The 22,686-nt window shown below is 50.5% G+C and overlaps 1 protein-coding gene across 8 annotated transcripts; it reads right to left on the minus strand.

Moving 5' to 3' along the window:
• Nucleotides 1–1,809: 1,809 nt before the first annotated feature.
• TOM1 (target of myb1 membrane trafficking protein) lies at nucleotides 1,810–22,676 on the minus strand. 8 transcript variants are annotated; one of them, XM_041416844.1, is made up of 18 exons: nucleotides 22,054–22,272; nucleotides 21,195–21,307; nucleotides 20,924–21,103; nucleotides 15,163–15,247; nucleotides 13,330–13,408; nucleotides 13,015–13,164; nucleotides 12,768–12,902; nucleotides 12,384–12,530; nucleotides 11,325–11,441; nucleotides 10,742–10,875; nucleotides 10,060–10,093; nucleotides 9,416–9,524; nucleotides 8,313–8,433; nucleotides 5,912–5,987; nucleotides 5,451–5,513; nucleotides 3,697–3,756; nucleotides 3,329–3,365; nucleotides 1,810–3,223 (listed from the first exon to the last, which is right to left on the minus strand). In XM_041416844.1, the coding sequence occupies exons 3-18, from the start codon at nucleotides 20,943–20,945 to the stop codon at nucleotides 3,075–3,077; spliced, it is 1,518 nt and encodes a 505-aa protein (XP_041272778.1). In that variant the 5' UTR covers nucleotides 20,946–21,103; nucleotides 21,195–21,307; nucleotides 22,054–22,272; the 3' UTR covers nucleotides 1,810–3,074. The 8 variants fall into 8 exon arrangements, with proteins under 8 accessions (XP_041272778.1, XP_041272786.1, XP_041272783.1 ...); XM_041416852.1 differs by lacking the exons at nucleotides 20,924–21,103; nucleotides 21,195–21,307; nucleotides 22,054–22,272 and adding an exon at nucleotides 22,291–22,309; XM_041416849.1 differs by lacking the exons at nucleotides 20,924–21,103; nucleotides 21,195–21,307.
• Between the last annotated feature and the right edge of the window lie 10 nt (nucleotides 22,677–22,686).

Below are 22,686 nucleotides of genomic sequence, written 5' to 3' on the forward strand. Positions count from 1 at the left end.
CCAGTGTGGTTATTAATGGATGCCTAGGCAGAGCACAAGCCCCCCTTCCCTTCCCGTCCTCTGTGCGGTCACCACGTGTGGATGGATGAATGCGTGTGCGAGGCTGCACAGGGCTGATGGTTCAGCATCATACGAGACTACGGGAAAACTTTGTTTTGCTTCTGTCCCCGGATGTGGCAGAGCCTTCTAAGCAGGTCCCTGCCAAGGGAGGGGAAGCCCGGGCTGGGTGTGCGAGGGACCACAGCCATCTGGTGGCCAGAGCGAGCAGCGCTGTTCTTTCTAAACATCAGAAAACTTAAAAAGGGAAAGGCGTTTAAGAATTTCTTACGGTTCTCTAATTTTTTCTTTTTTTTGCAATCATGAAGCAGTTTTTGCCAATGCGAAGTGCCCAGCCTCTAATTAAAATGATTCCTTGCAGAACTAGCAGTTTTGGTTTTTCCCCCCCCCCAAGTTCCTTCTCAAAAGAAACCCTGCAGAATTATTCAAGCTATTACTGGTATAATCTATAACAAGTATGGTAGTACTAATTTGGAATCTTTCCATGCCTCCATCCCCATACTTCATACTTTCAGTTACTTGAAAAAGAGCTACCTTGTCACTGTTGGATAAATCTCAGTGAAAAGCTGAGACCATGGCTGGCTGCACGGTCAAGAGGGGACAGGTTCACCCTAGGGGCCACAAGCAGCACTCTGAATTTTCACCTGTTGGCCATCGATTCAAACTGACCTCACTTGGCAGACACCAAAAATGCTTCCCATCTGTTTGTCCCTTGACGAAAATAGCAGCAACCCATTTCTGCTGCACTCAAACCTTCCTTGGGGACAGATCCCTCTTGCCTTTGCCAGGTCCCATGCTGGCTGCTTGGGGAATTAAAAACAAGGTGAGGGTGAAGATGGGGTCTTTATCCTGAGGTGGGCTCAGGGCATCCCAGAGGCAGTAAGGAGGTGTTTGAGCTCCCCATACTCAGGATATTAATTCACTCAGGATGTCTTTGTTTCTCCTTTCAGGGAATTTGCAGGCAGTGCTCTGAGGGAGCTGGAGGCACTGAGAACTTTAAGTGCCAGGTGAGGCATGAAGCAGTGTTAAAGCATCACCAGTGTGAACAGGCTGGTACCATCCACAAATGCTGACGGGGCACCAGGAGCCCTTCCTTCCCAGCTGAGGCAGGCAGCCCGAGGCCAGGAACTCACCAGAGGGCTTGGCCTTGCTTGTTCTGGAGGCCCCTCTGGCCCCACAGTTACAAAACCAGCCTGTGTTCCATCATGACCCTGCTCTTGCTTCCTCTCCTGCACATGCTTCCTCTCCTGCACATGCTCCAGCAGGGGAAGCTCAGCCCTTTTGCCTTTCTTCAGATGACATTTTCAAGTCCACTCAGCTTCCTTTTAAGAATCCCTCCCACTGCTCCCACTCAGCTGGACACTGGAGAGATAGTGTAGGGACAACTGAGGATGTCCTGTGGATACCAGAGGACCCTTTAGTAGCAACTGTATTTCTTGCATGTCTTTATAGTGGCTTATGGGCTACAAGGTGAGTATTCAGATCTGGTCACAAGACACAGAGGGAAAGGAGAGGAGGTAGCACACCCTCTTGCCATTTTGAGATGGCCTGTAATCTCCTCCCCACAAGACTGTAGTAAAAAGAAGGGAGCACCTGCCTTGGTTCCCTGCACCCTCAGCCCCCATGCTGTTCTCCTCTCAGCACCAGTGCCCTTGCCTTTTCATGAAGAGCAAATGTAGCTGCATGGTTTCATCCCTCTTCTCCCCACAGCATCCTCCCCTCCCCACACCAGCATTGACAGTACACACTGTATTTTCAAGGGAGGCTCAAGCCTTTGCTCCTTTAATGTGCAGTAAAAAAAGACAACTCTCCCATGCTCAACAAGAAATCCCACGAGCAGGAGCCCTGAGCTTGGCACCCTCCTTCCTGGCTTTCATTTACGAGTGGGCAGCGTGTGCGGTTTGCTCTGAAGGGTTTTTCTCCCCATGTGCAGAGGAGCTTCTGCTGCAGGGCTGTTCTACTGGCATGAGATGACTGATGTCTCACTTCCCCTCTGTGCTCACCAGCTGAAGGAGCTTCTGCAGCAAAGCGCGTTCCCACTGGTGTAACAGTGCTGATGGAAGGGCCTCCTGCCTCAGGGGACGCAGCTCTGTGACCCGGCACACACAGCCATCCCGAGGGAGTCGGTAGCATTGGCCTGGCTCGGAGACTCCCCACACCACGGCACAATGTGGTGGAAGGCATCAGTGGAAGTGAGAGAGGGAGGTAGGATCACACTGGGAGAAAAGTAGGGTAATGGAGAATTAAATTAACTGCAAATAGTTTGCTGAAGGCACATCCTACCCCGTGGGAGACAGCCCCTTCAGCCTGGGGTACCGCTCGAAGTCCTGTGTGCTGCCAAGGGCTTGGATGACTGGCTGTCATGCAATGGAAACATCTGGGCTGTGGGTAGGATTCTGGATAAATTGATGGGGAAAAGGAGGTGCGGAAGAGGAAGAGAAGGGGTTGTGAGTGGGAAGGTGTTGCATACCACAAACACTTGTGCAAGAGAGGTTAGAGCAACAGGGTCCCTCTACCATTAGTGTTCCTCCTCAGCCACCAGCAATGCTTCACATCCCCATGCTTTCCAGTCTAACACTGCCAGGCAGAGGGCTCGAGATACATTGTAGGGGAGGGGTGAGGAAAGAGGCAGGCAGGAATGATTTCAGCAGCAGACTGCAGCCTCTCCTGCTTCTTGGGCAAGATCTCTAACTACCTCACTGGAGAGTAGGATGGGGGAGCTTCTTCTGGAGCTTCTTCTGCTTTGCCCACACTGTACCATAAAAAGAAAAGCCCACTGAACTCCCACATTCTCTAGCAGCTTTGAAACCCCCTTTACAAGTCTATTATATGATATCCCTAAACACAACAAAGATTATCTGAAGTCTGAAAGCAGCTTAAAAATAAAAACAACTCAAAGGTAAAAGAGGAAGAGAATGGAGGAAGGGGACAGAGTCCTTCCTCTGCTGGCCCCTGGTTGGAGGCAAGCAAAATAGCACACACAGCCTCTTGCTCCACAGCACACTGGTCCATAGCTTTCACAAGGCAAACATAGCATCATCTTCCTTTGCTTGCTTCCGATGATGGCTGGCAGCAGGAGGGGACAGAGACGTCCCTGCTGAGGAGCTGGACAAAGTGGGGAGGCGGTCCGCAACCTTCGCTCGCTCTTCCAGAAATTTGTCAAACTCTGAGGGCAAGAGAAGAGCAGAGCATTAGCAAAGAGGGAGGTCTGTGGAAGAGCCAAGGTGCTGCCAGGAACAGTTAAAGACAAGAGCTGGCTGGCACGTCTCACCTTCACTGGTGACACCTTTTGGATCCTCTGATTCTCCCTAGCAAAGAAAGAGAAGGACATGGTTAGAAGGAAGGTAGGTATCTCACAGATGAGATTTTTTGCACATGGAGATACAGGACAGTGTTCCCCTCCCTTCCACAATACAGACGTTGGAGGGGCCCTGAGCCTCAGTCTATGGCTCCCAGAAGGCTGATGATACTGTTGTGGTATGCCAAAGCCTGTGTCCCTGGCTTTTCCTTCCCTGGTCCCTCCTGGCAGTCTGTGCCACACATTCAGCAATGCCAGTGCTGTTATACACTGCCTGAAGTCCAGCCCCACAGACAACTCCAGCAGGACTGCTGGCTCCAAGAAGGCAGCCCCTCACTTACCACATCAGTGGAGAGCCACTTTTCTATGTCTTCCATGAAATTGGCTTGAGGAACTGGTACCTGGGACAGAAGAAAAAGGGCAATGAGGCCAAGAAAACAGAGGATATTCCAGTAAATCCACTATGCAAAAAGAAAGCCAAACCCAGAAGCTCCTCCTCTCACTCTGTTCAGTCAGCTCAGGCCCATCCAGATCCAGCCGGTGCCACTGCAAAGCTCCCCAGCTATCAGTGCCATTGCTTACCTGCTTCCTCTGCCCCATCCATGCCCAGACACGCAGTTTCCAGGATACATGCCATTAAAGGCATCTGTGGTTTGGTGGTTGGCTTTGGGATATTAGGACTGGACCAGACTTTGCTTTTTGGTGAGGACCCACTAGGTGGAAGTTGTCTGCTTGTGTAGGCAGCCAGAGAACAAGAGACATGCATTTCTCTACACTTTCACCCTCTACATATCAGTGGCAGTCTGATGTCAAAGTCTGCAGTGCTGAAGATATTGGAGGTGCCAGGTCTGACAGCACAGAAAGGGGGAAAGACACCTGCCAAGAACTGATTCCCTGATATGATCATGGAGCACAGCAGGATTTGATATCACAACAAACTACTGAAACAGACCCATCAAAGAGGAAGTCATCTACAATGAAATTTTACTTCCAGTAGGGATGAGGCTACCTCAGAAGAATTCATGGCCCTGGTCAATTTAAACAGCAAAGGGTCATATTCCTAGTGGACAGAGGTAACCCTGAAAGAAACAAAGTCTGATTCAAAACCCCAGATCCTTTTCTCCAGTCATGAGCTCCTGAACAAAGCTGAGCAAGAAGCAACCCTTGCTAGAGGCTCTCCAAGCAGAAGAATGAGAGAGTATTTGTGGGAACTTATTTATTAGTTTTCTAATATATATAGCTCCCTTGCCCTCAGGAAAACACCAAGACCAAAGAAAAGAGCAACACCTTGCAACCAAAGACAGAGGCAGATTTCCTCAAACCAGGGAGCAAGCACAGATAGCTACCACAGCTGGCAGATGGATGAATGGGAGCAGAAGAGGATGTGTGAGATTAGGAAAGTTTCAAAGCAAACTGGCTCTGCCTGCCCAGAGAGGATCTCTCTGGGGTAGAAGTGCATTCAAGCCAACTGTACAGCATGTGGGGAAACTTCCTAGAGCAGACATCAGGCTGGGCTGTGCCCATTACAGGAAGACAGGCTAACAAGCTTCAGACCCAGGAGCTGTCAAAGCCTCTGTGTGCCTGAGGGAATGTAATTGCAGGAATTCCTGCTGCCAAAAGGCCAAATTCAAATGCCTGAAAGCTCAATCACTAGCTACAGGAGTAGGCCCTCAACAGGGTTAAAGTCAGAATGTGTTTTCCCTTAAGCAAGGCACCTCTCGTTAAGGAGGAGAGACTGCAAGGAGAATGAATGGTAGCAGCCTCCCTCATTATGCCAGCAGCTATTTGCCTCTGCCTCAGACACCCACCCCAAAACAGGCCATCCTCTAGCTCAGAGTGACACATGCTCTCTTAGCCTCAGAGCTCCGAGGACTTTTTCCTACACATATGTTTACTTGAGGAAGGACTGGCACACTGCCTGCTTCCTTCCCAAGCCTAGTCTTCACTACTGGCCCAGCCCAGGGTTGCTCCATTTCAGTTAGCAGTATCTGCTGATGTCTGCTGTGCATCCTCATGTGCTGTGCCAGTGACACTTCTGTTTCAGCAGCCCCAGCCTCCTCCCTCCCTGCTGGCCCTCCAAGACCTCAGATCTCACCATTCCTTGACGCATCATCCACTTTGTCAGCTGGGCTCCATCACTAGAGGCACCAGACTCCCCCTGGATGACAGAGAGTCTGCATTGCAGTGTGAGGGAGAGGGGAGGCAGCGGGGTTAAGGTGAAGGAAAGAATAAACTAATACTGGTGGCCCACTTCTCTGATTGCAGAGAGAAGGCAACTGGACTTGGAAATTTGCTGAAGAGAAATAAAACATACATTTCCAGGTGGAAATTTCCCTGGGGAGGGACATCTTTCAACTGGCAACCCCAGAATTTTCACAGCTCCTCACCTCAGGGCTTTAAGAATGAGGTATACAGCCCAGCTAGGAAATGCATGTTGCTGGAAACTGGGAGTTATCATCACTTGACTTTTTCCCAACAGACAGCACCCTTACTTCCTTGGTGAGCCAGGAGGTTACTCGCATTTCTAGTGATGCAGGAAAAGCTGTGGCCACTTACCGCTCCTGTGTTCTGCTGCCGGGCATCCAGGGCACCAGCAAGGCCTTTGGTGGCTTGGGGGTCTTCATACTTAACCCTGTAAGCAGAAAGAGAGACAACAGGCTGATGAGATGCCTGAGGGTGAAGACCAGGAACTCTTAAACACATGTTCAGTTCTTCTGACTGCACAACTTTTCATGCCTTGTCATTCTGCTACCAAAAGCTTCTAGAAAGGTGTGCAGAGCCCTTATTAAAGGTGTAGCCCACCACAAAACAGACTAATCTACTCACTGGAACATTGTGGGATACAACAGGATGGCCCTGGCACAGTGACAGAAGGATGACAAGGAATTACGTGAAAACCAAGACACAGACTTACAGAGCTAGGTGCACTAACCACAACACTCACCTTCTTTGGGGTGGACTATAAAGAGAAAAAACTAACACAGGCTGACCAGAATATTACAGATATTTTAGGAAGGATTTGAGAAACAGGCCCTCACCACAGCTCATAACTAAATACCACGTGAGAAGTGATGGTGGTAGAGGCTCACTGGCCTATGCTGGTCGTAGGTGAGACTGGATGATCAGAAGAGCCTAGTGTTCCTTCCAAGTCTCCAAATGCACCATTACAGCAATCTCTTTCCACACACAGACATGTCTCACCCATAATTTCCCTCATCCCAACCCCGTGTCCCCTCTAGGCTGCTACTGCACGTGACAATGCCACACGTCACCGTTTGATCCATGCCGAGTGGGGAAAACTCTCCATGCTAGGAAAATGAAGCCTTTCACAGAAATTCTCCACAAGTTTCCTCTCCAGCTGCTCCCAGGCCCAATCCCACAGATCCAGCAGACCATCAAGAGGAGCTGCTTTTGTTGGGGGCCAGGGGCTTGGGCCACTGCCGCTCAAACTTCTCAAAGAAGTGCTCATCAGTGAAGGGACCGCTGTGGACAATGGCATCCAGGATGAAGTACAGCGCTGCTATCATGCCACTGATGAGGAAGAATGGCAGGAAAGGCTTGAAGTGCCTTAAGCACTGCCTCACCGAGACACACATGAAGCATGGGGGGTCAAAAGCAAACCCCAGAGGCTCTGCCAGCACATCCTGTTCGGGAGCTGTAGAGCAACGGGTCTGTTCAAGTGGAGTGAGATACTGAGAGCAGAGGCTCTCAGTGAAATGTGAAGCCTGAGCCACTAAAGGTTACCTGGCAAGAGTGCAAGTGCAGGCAGATGAAGGGCAGTGAGGAATAAATAGAAGATGTCTTGTTACTTGTACAGAGATCATAAGCCTCAGCCTGTTAAGGACTGCTACAGCAGGGAGGATACAATTCCACCTCTGTCCACAACTCCAGCACTGAGCACATAGCAGTGGCTCTGGTTTCAGCCCCAGATTGTGTGCTGTTGATACAACTGTTTTTATGCTGGACTGCCTCTGTCCTCAGGCAGCACAACCCACAGTAAAAGCAGTGGGGAAATCCAGGGACAAAACACATGAAGTCATGTGTAGGCCATGGGTTTCCCCACCACATTTACCAGAAGCAGTGTGAGGCAGAGGAATGAAAGGAGACATCATTAGGAGATCTTAACTTGACATGTATAAGAGACCTTAACTTGCTACTTGCCAGCTGCAGAACAAGGCATTCCAGTGGCTGCAGGAGTGCAGGAGCACAGGCCTTGGAGGGCTGGAGGCAGTGATGGGCCCGTGGGCTCTACTGCTTGGTACTCTGTGGAGGGCAGTGAATGGCTCTGCCAGGCAAAGCAGCGTGAGATCAGCCAGTCTCTAAACCCAGGGGATCTGATCAGCACAGCTCCTCCAGAACAAGGATTCAGGAATCCACTATGCAGTGAAGGCCTCTTCAGTTCAGCCAGTACTGTGGAGACCCAGCTCTTAGTCCTTTACATCAGGAGGTCTCAAACACACAATGGAGGAAGAAACATCGGTCCCACTTGCCAACAGGGAAACTGAGACACAGAACAGTGCCCTCTTGCAAGCCACAACTGACTGCACTCTTTCTGCACTCTAGCTCAATACTCTGTCTGTCAGGCTGAATCAGTACTCAGCACTTCCCAAATTCAACATCACCCCAGTCAGGACACATGAGTTCAGAGGCAGACAGGAAAACAGAGCCAGTCCTACTTCACACCTTCATTCCCAGACACTGAATCTCCCAGAACATGTGGGAGACTAATTCCTTCTCCCCATACCCAGTGGATGCCATGAAGGGGAGATGATGGCAGCAGGAAAATGGACTGGGAGCACAGAGCTCATCCTACAAACAATATGCGTGGAAAAGTGCATATCTGTTTCATCCTGCTGTCTCCCAGGAACTGCTGCTGCTCGGGGTGTGGCCCCAATTTCCCTGAGCCCTCTTCCTTTGCAAGAAGGCAGGACAGGACAGAGTGAGCTGCTCCACTCACCCTTTGCGCTGCTCAGCCAGCGAGCTGCCACGGGTCAGGGCAAACATGTCAAAGTCTTCTTCCAGCTTGCCAGAAGTGTCGAGGGAGTGCAGTCCTGCACTTACACTGCTTGAGCCCAGGTCTGTGGGAGAGAGAGCAGGGTGAGCAGGCAGCAAAGAACAGTAATTGGAGGACTATGGGCTTGGAGAGTGCTGGATGGAAAATTGTCATCGGAACAGGCTAAACTATTCTAGGTCCACTCCTCCATCCTGCTCCTCAGCTGCAGCACAGTGTATGCATGTATGCAGTCGTGGGTGAAGTAACAGATGCTGTTTCTTTGCCCACACAGTAGATATTTTTGGCTCAGTTTCAGACAGAAGCAGCAGCATCAATTTACTGATGCTGAAGGCTAGATGCTCCTGACCATCTTAGACAACTCTGGAGGGAATTGCTCCATAACCTCTAGAAGAAAATAACCTGTGCTTCTGGGCAAGCGCCTCTGAGAATTTTCATGACTCAGGCATCATCCAAAAAACACTTGACTTGAAAAAGTCTTGTCTGTAAAAAACAGTCTGGTGCCAGTTTTCTGCAGCTGCACCCAGGCAGTGCTATGTAGGCTGTTGGTATGTCTTGAAGAACTCCCAGGGCCCCTCAGGTTTTTTGAGTAAACAAACTGTCAAATCCTGGGTCCTGGGCCCAAGATGCTCATGGCTGCCTTTGCAGCATAGCTTCAGCTGCTCTGCTTCTCCCAGACCTCAGTGGTGAGCCTGACACCACACAGCAAGAAAGGCAAGTAGGCAATGCTGCCAGGTATTGCAGAGGGAGCAACTTTATCCCCAATCCGGCTGGAAAGCCAGATCCTTAACCACAGACTAATGCTGAGGTCCTTCTTAAGTTATAGCCACCTCCTGCACAATGTGAGGTGAGGATGCCAAGACATATGCTCGAGTGCCTTAGGACATATACAAGTTCCTTCATGAGTTTTTTAGTTGAAAACACATGGCATTTCTCTAGGTTACTCTAGGAATCTGACTAAATAATTTTGGGAGATGATTCAAGGGTGGGAAAGGATTTTCAAGGCAGCCCAGGAGAAAGACTGAAGGGAAAACCACATAGCAACACACTCATTCCAGCCAGCTGAGAGGAAAGGTTGCTGGTGACTTCAGGCTGTTTCAGTGCTGAAGGAATATTGTGTCCCAGGTCAATCAAGCTGTTCTCTGCCTCATTTGGTGCCTTTGGAAAAAGAAAAAAGAAGATGGTGGGGAGTTTCTGAAGCTTAGATACCCTGACCCTACAATCCTAGCTCATTGATACTGGAGAGGAAAGCCCTTCTGCACTCATTGAAAGATATCAGCTGTGAAGAGGGAGAGGAGGGACAGTGATCACAGCACTGGCTGGAAATAGTGTCCCAGGGCAGCATATGCCTGGGTAGCCAGCCTCCCAGCTCTGCTGGATGACAGTAAGTAGGGTGAGTACTGGTTCAGAGGACAGGGTAGTGCTCAAAGTAGGCTCATATGGGAATTGGAATCTCACTATTCAATAACCATAACTGCTGCTGCTCTGCTCTTGCTCTTTGGGCAGGGCAGGAGAGGTTTGCAGTGGGAAATGGGGTGTCCACGCACCAGGTGCTCTGGTGCAGCTTGGCTGGGATAGCAAAGCCTACCATTTCTATGTGGGGCAGACTGAACCTCCCTCCAAGTCAGCAGGGCACTGCTGGACCTGCAGGATGCAAACCAAGCTGCACAGGGGGGCAGTTGCTCTGAGTTACCTTAACAGGCTGCCCTGTCCGAAGTCGCTCAAACCTGCAAGAAAGGTGACAGGATGCATTTCAGTAGTGTGGGCTCATTCACCCACAGCCCAAGAGTTTTTTTATAAGACTAGGCGCAGTCTGCCCTTTCCTACCCACCAGGTAGGAAACTCTACCTACTATGGCTCAGGGCCCAATTTCCCCTCAAGATACCCCAGTAAGACCCACAGAATTGATGTCTCCTGAGAGGTGGTGCGAGAAAGCTTCTTAGGATCTTCCACAGTTACTCGTAACCAACAGCTCTCCTTACAGTTCATCTGGGGATGAACCAGCAAAGATGTGTTTGTTGAAATGGAAGAAAAAAAAAGCAGTGCCGATCCCATCTGGGCAATTTCTTTCTGTCTCCATCTATCTCAGAGCTAGAAAACCAGCTCTTTCCATGCAGGTGCCTCCTTCTTTTGGGTTATGCCACAGGGACATCTTTATACCCCACCAGGAACTTACACAGCAGCTTTGAAGGGACAGGAACAAGTCAGAAAAAAAATGAGAACATTTGGCTTTGTTCTCAAAGATGGATGACACAGACTGATACATCTTGAGTACTGTACTCTTGGGCAGATCAAAAGGGTGGGATAGGCAGGCAGCCTTCAAGGGCAGTAAAGTCTTGTGGGAGAGCAGGGAAGAGAAGGGAGGAGACAGGTACCTTTCATGGCGCAGAAACACGTTATTGAGGTTGTCATTGATGAGGAGCAGCTCCTCAGTGAGTTGCTCATGGAGGACACGGGGAATCAGTTCCAGGACTCGCTGCTGCATGGCTCTGCATGTCCGATTCAGCTCCTGTTCAAAGCAGGGCAAGTCACCACCCACTAAGGTCACACTACGGCTGAGCACTCACAAATTCGGAATACTGACTGGAACACATACTCCAGAACTGGAGTTCCTGGGATCTATCAGGAACTATTGATGGGCAACAAGTATTGGTGAGAGGTAAATTGAGTCTGAGCTTTACATGGAATAATTGTACGCTTTTTGTGTTACACATCACCCAGAAAGAAAGGCCCTTGGGGACTACAAGTTCCCTTGTGAGATAATTCCAGCTTCAGGAATGCGATTTTCATCCACCACTGAAACTCTACCTTCCTTGTGTCTCCCTTATCCCCTGATAAGCCCCACACTAAACTGTCCAGTTGTTCCCCACACCTGGCATGCATTGGGCCTCAGTCCATCAAGTCATTGCTAAATTGTGCTGCATGTGCCAGCCCTCCACCCTGCCCAGTGTTCCTTACTTGCAGCAGCTCCAGGTCAGAAGGCTCGGCCTGGGATGGCACCAGCTCCGTCAACATTTCCGACATCACCTTTGTGTTCCCATTCACCACTTCCAGCTCACTGCGCAGCTTCCCGATCTGCAAGAGCGAAGAGAAGGGACAGCTCTGCCAGGGGAGGCTGGGGACATAGCTGAGGTAGCTCTGAACGGCAGGGAATGGCACCATGTGTGCCTGCCTGTTCACAGCCACCAGGGAGTTCATTGGTCACCACTCATTTTAGCTCTCAGGAGCTCCCAGCAGGAAACCCCTCCATGACTTACCATCAAATTCATTTGCTGGTAGCAGATGCCAGGCCCTCACTTGGCATCTTGGCTGCTAGTCTAGCCTTGATTTTTAATAGCCAGCACAGGATGCTGGTATGATTCAAATCTCTCCTCAGCTAACAGCTCCCATGTGATAGCCATTTAAATTGCTTAATTTCCAAAGTGGTGTAAGGGAGGGGAAAACAATTAACTCGCATTCAACAGGAGAGCCAAAACTAAGTGTGCAGTTGAAGTTTAGTCCTCTGGTTTACAAGCTGTTAATGAGCCTCTTTCTAACAATTTATACCCTCTGTTCTGCAAGGGAATGCAAAATACTGACAGCTAGGGGTTTGGTGCTGAACATGGTGTCATATGAAGTCAGGGTGAGAAAGGAGAAAAAAGGATGGGGAAACAAGTAAGGAAGCCCAAGCCTTTGGAAACCACATGGCCAGACAGGGTTGATTCATATAAAGTAAGCAGTAAGGCAAGATAAACAAAGATGATAAGGAGGCATCATGTCTCAGCACCCCACTTCCCTCTACCTGCAAGCAGCCCTGTTTTAGGGAAATATAACCACTCCATGGTTACAGTATCCCAGTTCATCACTGTGAGCACAATGGAGCTCTGAGGAGCTCTTGAAGGACTGTGCTTTAGAGGAACAGCTCCTAGAAGACAGAGGCTGGGGCAGGACCAGTACTGCAGTCCCAGAGCAGTGTTTGTGAAACAACTTCAAACAGAGGAAGAGTAAGCAACATCCTGGGACTGGTGTCCAACTCACCTGCTCTGGTGTGGGTGTGATGGGCGCGTCGCTGGATGTGCCTCTCCCGGGGGGCAGGGTGACAGGGTGGAGGATGGACTCCATCTGCTGAGGGGAGTTGACTGCAGGTGAGTTCTGTCCAGATTGAGAGTTGGAGCTATACACAGTCTACAAAGGTGGGGAAAGTGACAGAGAGGAGATGTTAGACACACACATTTGTCAGGGCAGTGCAACTAGAGGAGAAATATTGATGGCAGCTCCCCATCTTGTTCCAACAGCTCTTGGCTGTCCTGGAGCTTCTCACCACCCAAAAACCCTCTAAATTCAAGACAGATTCTGAAAATCCCCTCATTATTCCAGAATGGCAGGTGCCCAACATTCTTCTCTTCAGCAATGCTCCCATACCCTCTGTGGTGTGTGGATAGGTGACAGCATGTCCAGATCAGTCATGGGGAACTCCAAACCCTTCCGTCTCAGGTCTTCATAGACAGCAACGACACCAGTCAAGTCTGGAGAGCTGCGGAAGGCGTCTGCCCAGGACTGGGGAGAAGGAGACAGTACAGCCCGTCACCACATACAACTGCCTTCTTTACAAACACCTAAAGACACACACTCTCTGCACTGGTGCAGATGCTCACACTTCGTGGCTCACCTGGATGAGGGTCAGCACCTTGTCATGCACTATGGCAGGTGGATTGTTCTTTGGCAGGATTGTTCTCACCAGGACACCTTCTACAAAGTCCTGGCTGGACACAAGGACGTGGAAGCGATGGCCGCAGTTCTTGACGCAGGTCTCCAGAACCTTCAAAGGCAATAAAGCATTAGCTGTAGCCTTCTCTGCCCTCATGTGTTACCCTTGTTGGCTTTAGGTACATGTGTCTGTTCAGCATGTGTGCTAAAACTTGTGTTCAGCACTCAGCTTTACAGCAGGGTTTCACAGAGCAGAGAAAGAGCCCTGACTGCTCACCGTCAAAGCCAGCATCACTTCATGGAAGTTCTTATTCCCTACAATTCTCTTCTTAATGGCTCGGAATGCATCTTTGGGCCTGAAGGAGAGATGAGATGAAGAAAGGTCATCAGAAGGTTGAGGCAAAGCAAAACAGCCACAGGTTCTGGATGCCTCATAGTCAGCAGGTGTCCCTCCTCACCATGTTTTCAGGATGGCTTGAAGCAGTGACTGGTTAAGCAGTTTTTGCTTGTGGTTCTGCAAGAGGAGTGGGGTTGGCTGATCATAAAACCATTTAGGTTGGAAAAGACCTTTTAAGGTCATCGAGTCCAACCATAAACCTAACACTGCAAAGTCCACCAATAAGCCATGTCCCTGAGTGCTGTTAATGAAATTAGAGGCCTCTGTGCTGATGTCTGCAACAGCTCAAGGTGTTCAGGACACAACAGAGAACAGAGTAAAAACAATGCTAGAAACACACTCCTGGGGGGTAGAGCAAAATCCCATAGCAGAGAGACTGAAGTGGAGGAGATCACAGAAAAGCTTGGCATGGGTTAGAAACAGGAAGGAGAGACCAAGCTGCAGCAATTACTGTGTTACTCGAAGAGGAGCTGTTTAACATTTCCCCAAAGAGAAGGAGGCTCAAAAGCTGCAGGGGAGACACTAGCAAAATCTTGCTTGTATGGGGCAGGTGGGTAAGAGAGCAACAGCACAGCAGGGCCTCATTAACTGTTCTCAGAGGCGAGAAACACCATGGTCTCAGACCACTGTGGTCTTCAGAGGGCACAAATGATGCAGATGCAGAGCACAGGAAGAGAAGCTGAGCTGGAAGAGCAGTGGTGCTGGAAGAGAAAAGTGGGGTGGAAACACTGAGGCAGTAAGGAGGGCAGAAGCAGACTGGCCTGTGGGGCAGCATTGTGTCAATGGATGGGCATTGCAGGGCAATGGAAGAGCCTGTCCAGCTGTGTTATCAGGTGCCCAGACCTGAAAGGAGTGGCCACAGCTCAGGCCTGAGAACTGTGGACAGAGACAGGTGTATTTGCACCGTGGGGTAGTGGAAAAGGAGTGGTGACAGGTCTGTAAGTAGAGGTGTTTGACTTTGTTTCCATACAACTGTGAACCTGAAAACTGGGCTTGCTAATCCTCTGTCAACATCACTGTGGGGTAGGACAGCAGGAGTGAAACCTACATGTTTTATTCCATGTAACACTTTCTTTTTTACATGCTGCTCTTGACATCTCCACTGTGAGAAGGAGCATTCTCCCTTGAATTCACTGGCAAATCCCCAGCTCCTGAGTTAACAAGTCTGGCAGGTTGATGAACATGTCCCTGTAGGGAGAGGGAGACAAGAGCTCCCCCACCCACTTTGAGTGTTTTTGAGTGACTGTACATGAAAATACCTGAGAAGAAACCCAAGAAAGACTGGCACAGTGAGAGGACTGAATAGCAGCCTGAGATTTTCCCCTCTTCTCAGTCAGCAGCCTTTAGATTTTTACATTCCCAGAGGAGAGAAAGAGAAGGGTGCAAAGGGGGAAAAAATCAAAGTGGAAGAAATGCAAATATGCCTTCTGGAGATGAGAGGCAGCCTAGCTTGAACAGAGGGTTATCTGGGGACCCTGAAGGCCTGTTTGAATGGCTCCTAGCACTCACCAAAATTATAGAGAAGCATCTAATAAGTGCTCTGACAGCTTTGCTATGTCTCTAGGTCTCCTAGCAGAGTCTTGTCTCAGGGATTGCTGGTAAGCCTAGCTTATTACCACCACCAGTGCATGCTAGCACTGCAGCCTAGGGATGTGGTGTTACAGGGAATGCAGGGACCTGCCGCTGGATATGGGCCCTTGCCAGCTCTCTTACCCTTCTTCAGTCTCATTAATGATGTCACAGATCTCCATGTTGAGAGCCCAGTCCTCACTCCGCAGAGACCCATCAGTAGCTCTCTCTGGAAAACAGAAACCAAGGTTAAGAGCAGCCCTGGCACTCTTAAGTCAAGTTCTCACAAGACCCCAGACCCTAGCCTGCTTCTCCCTGGCTGCCACTAAAACCTGTGAGAAGATAAATCCATGTGCAAATTCCGGGCCACCAGGTGCTCCCCACTAGGTGTCACCATGGCCGAGCACACTGCTGGGATGGAGGGTGCCCAGCTTCACCCGTGCCACCATTGCTCCTGACACACAAACACACTCTGTGATCTCTGGTGTCCTGCACACGAAGGGAAGGGGCTCAGCATGACTTCAGTTCCTCAGCTAAGGAAAAGGGGGCTTATTTGCTTTGTTATGCAAGGCCAGAAACCGTGAGTTCGGCCTGCTCACACTGATACAGATCTAATGCCAATAGCTCCCATTCTTGGTTTGTAGCACATAAGGAGACAAAAGAATCAGTGTCCCTTTTTTTTGTATACTGGCTCTATAAAAACAAAGAAGCAAACATAGAAAACTAAAGCAGGGATTCTCTTGTTTAACATTTATACCTCTCCCCTGAAATTCTGGCCTCTAGGGAGTGTGGGCAGAAGCAAACTGCAGGCTGAAGCCAAAGCAATATTGTTCCAGCTTTGATTGTCTCCCCTTTAATTAGGAATTCCTCAGTCAGCCTTGATGTTATTTATTCAAGGCAGAGATTTGGGAAATGAGCAGCTATTACTGGGAGCACCAGTGTCTCCACCCTGTAATCATCCATGTCTCAGTCCTAGCCATGCCATTGACTGATGCCTTCAGGGACACCACCAGTAGAGAATGGCCAGCGGGGCCAGAGGGACCCACGCACTCCCAAGACCACAGGGAAACACAGACACAGCAAATGGCAAGCAGAGGACAAGAACCATCCTTTCCAGCTCTCTCATCCTACAAAACACTTGACTTAGCACTGGGGCAAGAGAATTAAAACTGGCCAGACCTGTTCAGCACTTACCAGGTGCTCTTCAGGAGAGCTCAGTCCCAGCAAAATACTTACAGAAATGCCTGCATTTTCATAACTGCTGTCCCTGCAAAATCTGCGGCTCTCCCTTGCTGCTGTGAGTCCTCTACCCCTTTTGAAAGGTCCTTCCTCTGCAGAGCTGCCTTTTTCTGCTTTTGACCCAGCAGCTAAAGATCCCTGTGTAGGAATGAAATTAAATGCCCATTCACAGAGTAATGAGATAAGGCTGTAACACAGGAAGAAGAAGATTTTTTAATTCCTGCCTGGGTAAGCACATCCATCATGTCCTGTTTAGGGTCAGGCACAGAGCTATTCACACCACTGTGCAATGCAGCCTCTTATACACGTGTCCCTCCCACAGATTGCACACCACAGTGCGAAACTATCGGCATCTTATCACAATCCAGCCACCACCTTTTCTGTTGGCTACAGAATGCATTGATTACACAGTGATTATACTGATGACATTGTGGCCACAGCCAGATGGAAAAGGGCAGACAGTGAAGGAGAGTGGCAGACTGTTCTTGATGCTCTTCCACCTTTCTAAAGGTCTGGCTGTTACTGGAGTAAGCTTAAGGCTCCTTGATTCAGGATCCTGATCTCTGGCAGATCCGAGCTTCCTCAGTGAGGCACAGGAGGAAGGATTGCACTGTTGCATTGGTGATGTGGTGGAGAATATATCCAGGGCAATAGGCGTGTTTGGTGCACCAGGGCATGTACCCATCAATGGGGAAACTGTCGTAACACGTGACAGAAAATGTTTTCCACTGGGGTTCCTTTGGGATCAGGACTCAGTACAATGTCAGAGCTCCAGGCTTCCTCCTGCCCTGGGACACCAGCCTTGCTGGCAGGCAGGCTGCAGCTCAGCTCAGTCTGATGGGTTTGGCTCACGTGGTCACAAAGCCCCCCTCACTTGCGCTCTCGTCCGGGATCCCCTGCTCATGACACATCACGGTTTAAACGAGCCAGAAGTTTCCCTGCACTGTTTGCTGCCACTGGCAGTGAATCACAGAAATCCACTACACAGGGAGGTGAAGTCTACATCCACTCTTCTCACTGCACATAGAAGGAAAAACCCACAACTTGGGAATAGGGCTGAGCCTGCTTGGAAGCTCTGAGCTACAGAAGAAACAAAGGACAAAACAAAACCTGCATTAACCATCAATCCTTGCTGTTCAAATCTCCCCAACCTTCCTTCGCATTGTACACAAACATGAATTGAATCTGCAAACACCTTTTCCTCACTTCCCAATGATTGGTGGCACGCTGTAACCTGCTCCCCACCACCCTTTACCGCCAAATGCACCAATCCTGCCAAGGTCGAGCAGCAGGTTTGCTTTTCAGAAAGGAATGTAAATAAACCATGCCTGCTCCTTCACCTGCCTGGCCTTTTAGGGGGAAACTGGGCTTCCCCAGAAGTGACACAACCTGCCCCTGTTACCCCACAATACTGTGGCTATCCTGCTACCATCACCCCAGTTCATACACTCATCAAGGGAGAGCTGCAGGAAAGCAGCAAACCTGCCATAAACACAACAGAGGGTCACAAAATGCAAAGCTGGAAGAGCAGTATTAGAGCATATGGAAAACAGGAATGTGACCCTGAGGCAATTCCAAGGACAAAAGGCTTGAATTTACCCAGTAAAAATTAAGACCTGGTCTAGCTGGCATTGGGAAAGCTGGAGCTAATGCCCTTCTAATCCTTCTTGCTCTCTTCCAAGCTGTAAGGGACTGTCCAAGCCTAGTAAGATATGGAATTTTCTCCAAAATCCTGAACTTTGCCCTTCTGTAAAACCTGCAGAAGGGAAGGAAACAAAGTCTAATTAGTCACATGAAGGATCAGGGTGGCTGGCCCCATTTCATGAGCTGTAATTAGCACATGAGCTGTCTGTTCTGCAGGAAATCTGAGCCCGGGATGGCTGGGGACAGCAACAAGTCCCTAAAAAGAGCGAGCACAGGAGGCAGGGCACTGCCACACGCCCAGCACTCTGCCTGGTGTCATCAGGCAGCATCTACTTGTGTGTGTTACCAGCCGAGCCTGACCTGCAGCAGAGAATTCCCCTGGCAGAGGTTATCGTGCGCCCATGAATGCCATCCCCCTCCAAGCCCCAAACCAACCGGCTGCTGAATATACAGGAGGCCCTTCATGGGGCTGCTCCAAAGCCACATTGTTTTGGCAGCCAGTCCAGCTCCCCGGGTGTGACAGCATTGGGGTTTGTTGATTCCAGTCTGCTGTCTCACAAATTGCTCAGATCGACCCAGAACCACACAGGACTGTGGTACGGGTTGAAGCAGAGCATCGGCTCTTTTCCTGCGTGGCACTGGATGTGCTCCTGCTGACTGCAGCTAGGTGATAAAAGTTATTTGGAACCAGCAGATAACGAAGAACGCCAAACACTTGGCATAACTGGCACAAAGGAGTGCACCGCTTTGTGCTACGAATACATTCCAGAAGTTTGCTTCTTTTCAAGGTTATTGTGTCTGCCCTGGTGGCAGGGGAGAGCGCACTGTGGGGCTGGGGATCCCACTCAGCTGTCCCTGCAGCAGCACACCAGCACTGCAGTCAGAAGTACAGAAGGTACTCTGCAGGCTCCTGTCCCCTTTGCTCCCAACCCCAGGCCTGAAGCACCCATAACCAGCCAGATGCTGCTCAGAAATCCTTTGCCTGTGATATGCTCTGCTCCTCCAAATGAAGCCTTCAAACAGTGCTCCCTGCAGTGCAGCCAGCTCCCTGCTGGCTCTAAGTTCCTCAGCAAAGCACCTTCTCACCCCTTTCAATAGATGTTTGAGGACACCAGCAGTTCATCACATGAGACAGCTTAGGTTCAGCAGAAAGCAATGCAAGATGTCCCTTCTTCCAACTTCCCTTCAAGTTCACAAACTCACAGGCCCAAATCAGCATCCTGTACAAGCCTCATGCTTTTACTTCCCTTGAGGGAACTTCAGCACCAGCTCTGCCAGGACCATTTAGCTGTATCCTTCCCCCAAAGCCTGAGAGGACAGCATGCATTCTAGAGAGACCAGAGATACAGCTCCAAACCTAATTCAAGCATGGTGATGGACAGACTGTGTTGACATAGTGGCGTGGGTATGTGTGTCTCTGAACTCCTGCTCCTTTCCTGTGAATCAGCTCAAATTCTCAGGGATCAAGTGACTTCAACTGATGCCTTTGCCCCTTTTCCTCCAGACAGAGCAGGCACAGAAGACAAGGCAATGCCTTTTTGAGAAGCACAACCTTGCAGGGACCCACAGAGCCCACAGAGGGGTGCAGAACACCTGCAAGGTGGGATCCAAAAGATTGTGGGGATTTTTCTGGTATATTGTTTTGCATCTGCCTCTCTTCCTCACCCAGGAGCCTTACTCACTTGCTCCCTCTTCACAGTCTCAACTTTTCCTGGTCCTCATGCTTAAAATAACCCCCCTCCATAAAAAAACATCTGTGTCACCTCTGTGCTACACTGTTACTTCTATCCCTTGCCTGCCCTCACTCACTGAAATAACCTGCCTCTGCTCCTTTTGGTATTGCTATAATTACTACTTATTTTAGACTTCCAGGGTGAGGAGACAGCATTGGTGGTTTCTTCTCCATTCTCTCCCTCAGAGAAAATTCACCTTCTTGAAATTAGATTTTCTATTTTGAAAACAGAAAAAAAGCTTCTCTTAGCTCCTAGATGGAGGCATAGTGGATTTCCCTTTCCAGGGGGGAATCTGAACTATGATGCTTTACCACTCTTTGAGTGATGCTTTATCACTCACCACTGATGTTTAAAAAAACCCACCACAAAACAGAAACAAATACAAAAAACCCCAAACAAGCGAGTCTGTATTCCTCTTACTTTGGTAGAGACATCACGGTGCAAAAACAGGAGAGGCAACTTTTGTGACTAAATCTCAGAACTGTGAGTAAGAAACTAGAAAACCTACTCCTCTGCAACTGACTCATGCTGTGACAGATCACTGAGATTATCTGAGCATTGCTTTCCTAGTCAGCAAAATAAATGGGTCTTACTAGATTAACATTAATGAAGGAATTTGAGAACGTTGCTGCAGCGGCCACAGAGGACTTTTTTTCTCCTTAGCCTTCATCTAAAGCTATTTTAGACTTCATAAGCTATATCAAGCATACATGACTTTGCCCAAATAATTGACAAGGACGCAGCAGTATCTTTCTGCAGAGAGCCCAGGGCAGCAGCACTGTGCAGGTTTGGTGATCAGGCTCACCGGCTGGACACGCAGCTGCCACAGACCTACCAAACGAGTTTGGGGAAGTCATGTTTGTGTCCCAAATTGAGCAGGGAAGATAGCATTTATCCAAGTCCCCAGGATGCTGATAGGCAATGTTCAAAAGGAGAAAATATTCATATTTTCAATCACCACCCCTTTCAAGTCCTCCAGAGAGTTTCTCACACGCTGTAATTCCTCCACCTCTTTGGACTCCCATAATCCCAATCAACCCCCAGTCAGTAAGATTTCCCTAGCATCACACCTCTGCTTCTCAACTCCTCTCGGACAACACTTCTGAAATATCTTTTCTTTTTTCCTCTTCTTTGTTGTTGGTTTGTTTCTTGGGAACCCCTTATTTAATTGAAACAAAGCCTAGAGGTATAACCCACTTACAATCTAGTTACTAAACTGACCAGAAGATCTGTGAGGCAACCTTCAGATTGCCTCTACCCAAACACAAGGACATATCTGATACACTCACTGAGGGAACAAAGAGCATTCATTCAGGAAGGGGCAGGAGACAGCTTCTCCTGGAACGTGTGATGAAACATGTGATGTCCTTCTGGGGGTGTGTTGAAGATAATCTGGAGGATTTTGGTAACACAAAGTCTTCCCTGATGATCCTTCCACCAGCTGGCTGCAATGGATCTCACGTATCTGTCTGAACACCAGAGTGGCACATCACAATGCCCCTGACACACTTTGGGACAGCGTTAGGGTAGCCTCTAAAATCATTATAATAAAAACATTACTTAAAGCAGCTGCTTGCTCTGTTCCCCCTCCAGGCACAGCCTCCTATTCACCCATGCAAGGACACCAAAAAGACTGAACGTGGGACTGGATCTTCACAGCAAACAGCAAAGGTCTGACAAGCAGTGAACAGCAAGAATGAGCAAGTGCATAAACTTACAAGTGGAGAGTTTAAATAGGCATCAGCCTTCAAGCACAACTTCAAGGCCCTTAGGCAATACAACAGGGGAACAGAATCGTCATTCTAAGCATTTTAAGAACTGCATCCCTGTTCTGACACCAGTGCGGCTGTTGACAGTCTTCTTCTCTCTAACTGCGGCATCTCTGCTCTGCTTTCTCAGGCCTCATCCTTCTCCCCTGCTCCCCAAACTGCCCTGAGCACAGGGACTGCAGGACACCATGTGCCCGTGGGCCTGCCAGGGGACAGGGTGGGTGCCGTGTTCACTGCTGGAGCCGCTGCTCCATGCTGTGAGCTACAGCCAGATGGAAGAGCTCGTGCTGCAGCAGCCAGGGCATGGCCCTGCCAGGCACCGCCTGTCCCACAGCTCAGAGTGGGGAGGCTCAGGGCGGGCAAACACCCCCAGCTGCCCAGCGCCTGTGTCCTTCGGGTAGGGGACACTGGTCCCACTGGGCGAGCCGCGTGCCCCAGGGCCAGCCCAACCTGAGGCTGCTGTTCCCACAGCCTCGCTGTTCCCACAGCTCTGGCTGATCCCGTCCCACAGCCCCGCTGTCCCCGCAGCCCCGCTGACCCCGCAGCCCCGGCTGACCCCACTGACCCCGCAGCCCCGCTGTTCCCGCAGCCCCACAGCCCCGCAGCCCCGCTGTCCCCGCAGCCCCGCTGTCCCCGCAGCCCCGGCTGACCCGGTCCCACAGCCCCGGGGCCTCGCGGCCGCCCCTCGTGCCGCCGCGGGTCACGCGCCCCATTCCCGCCCGGACGCGATAGGCTGCCCTGGCTGGAGCCCTGCCAATCAGCAGCTCCCCGAAGCCCCCGAAGAGGCGCGGGCGAGAATGGCCCCAAGCCAATCACGGGGCTCGGCGGTGCCGGGGGGCGTGGCGCGGACCACCGGCCTGCGGCCCCTTTAAGTGAGCAAACTTCACCTCGCCACCCCGAGACCCCCTCGCGCCCGGATTGGCTGGCGGGGCCCCCGAAGGAGCCGCCTCGGGCTGCGCGCCCGCTATTGGTCGGCAGCACCCGTCAGTCAGAGCAGAACTCTCTCCTGATTGGTCAGCGCGCTGCTGGTCCCGCCGCGGAGGCGGGGCCGGCATTTCCCCGAGGAAGGGTCCGGCGGACGCCCCCGGGGGCGCGGGGCCGGACGGGCGAGCTGGGGTACGGGGAGGGTCGGGGGGCGCGGGTGCGGCTCTCACCGATGCGCTGTCCCACGGGGGAGCTGAAGGGGTTCCCCAGCAGAAAGTCCATCGCCGCCGCCGCCGCGCCGCGATCAGCTGACGCTGCCGCCGCCGCCGTTCACGTGACCCGCGCGCCGGCCGGGGCGG

The sequence above is a fragment of the Onychostruthus taczanowskii genome, unplaced genomic scaffold (assembly GCF_017590055.1).
Source record: "Onychostruthus taczanowskii isolate IOZ18803 unplaced genomic scaffold, ASM1759005v1 scaffold53, whole genome shotgun sequence".
NCBI classification, from domain to species: Eukaryota; Metazoa; Chordata; class Aves; order Passeriformes; family Passeridae; genus Onychostruthus; species Onychostruthus taczanowskii.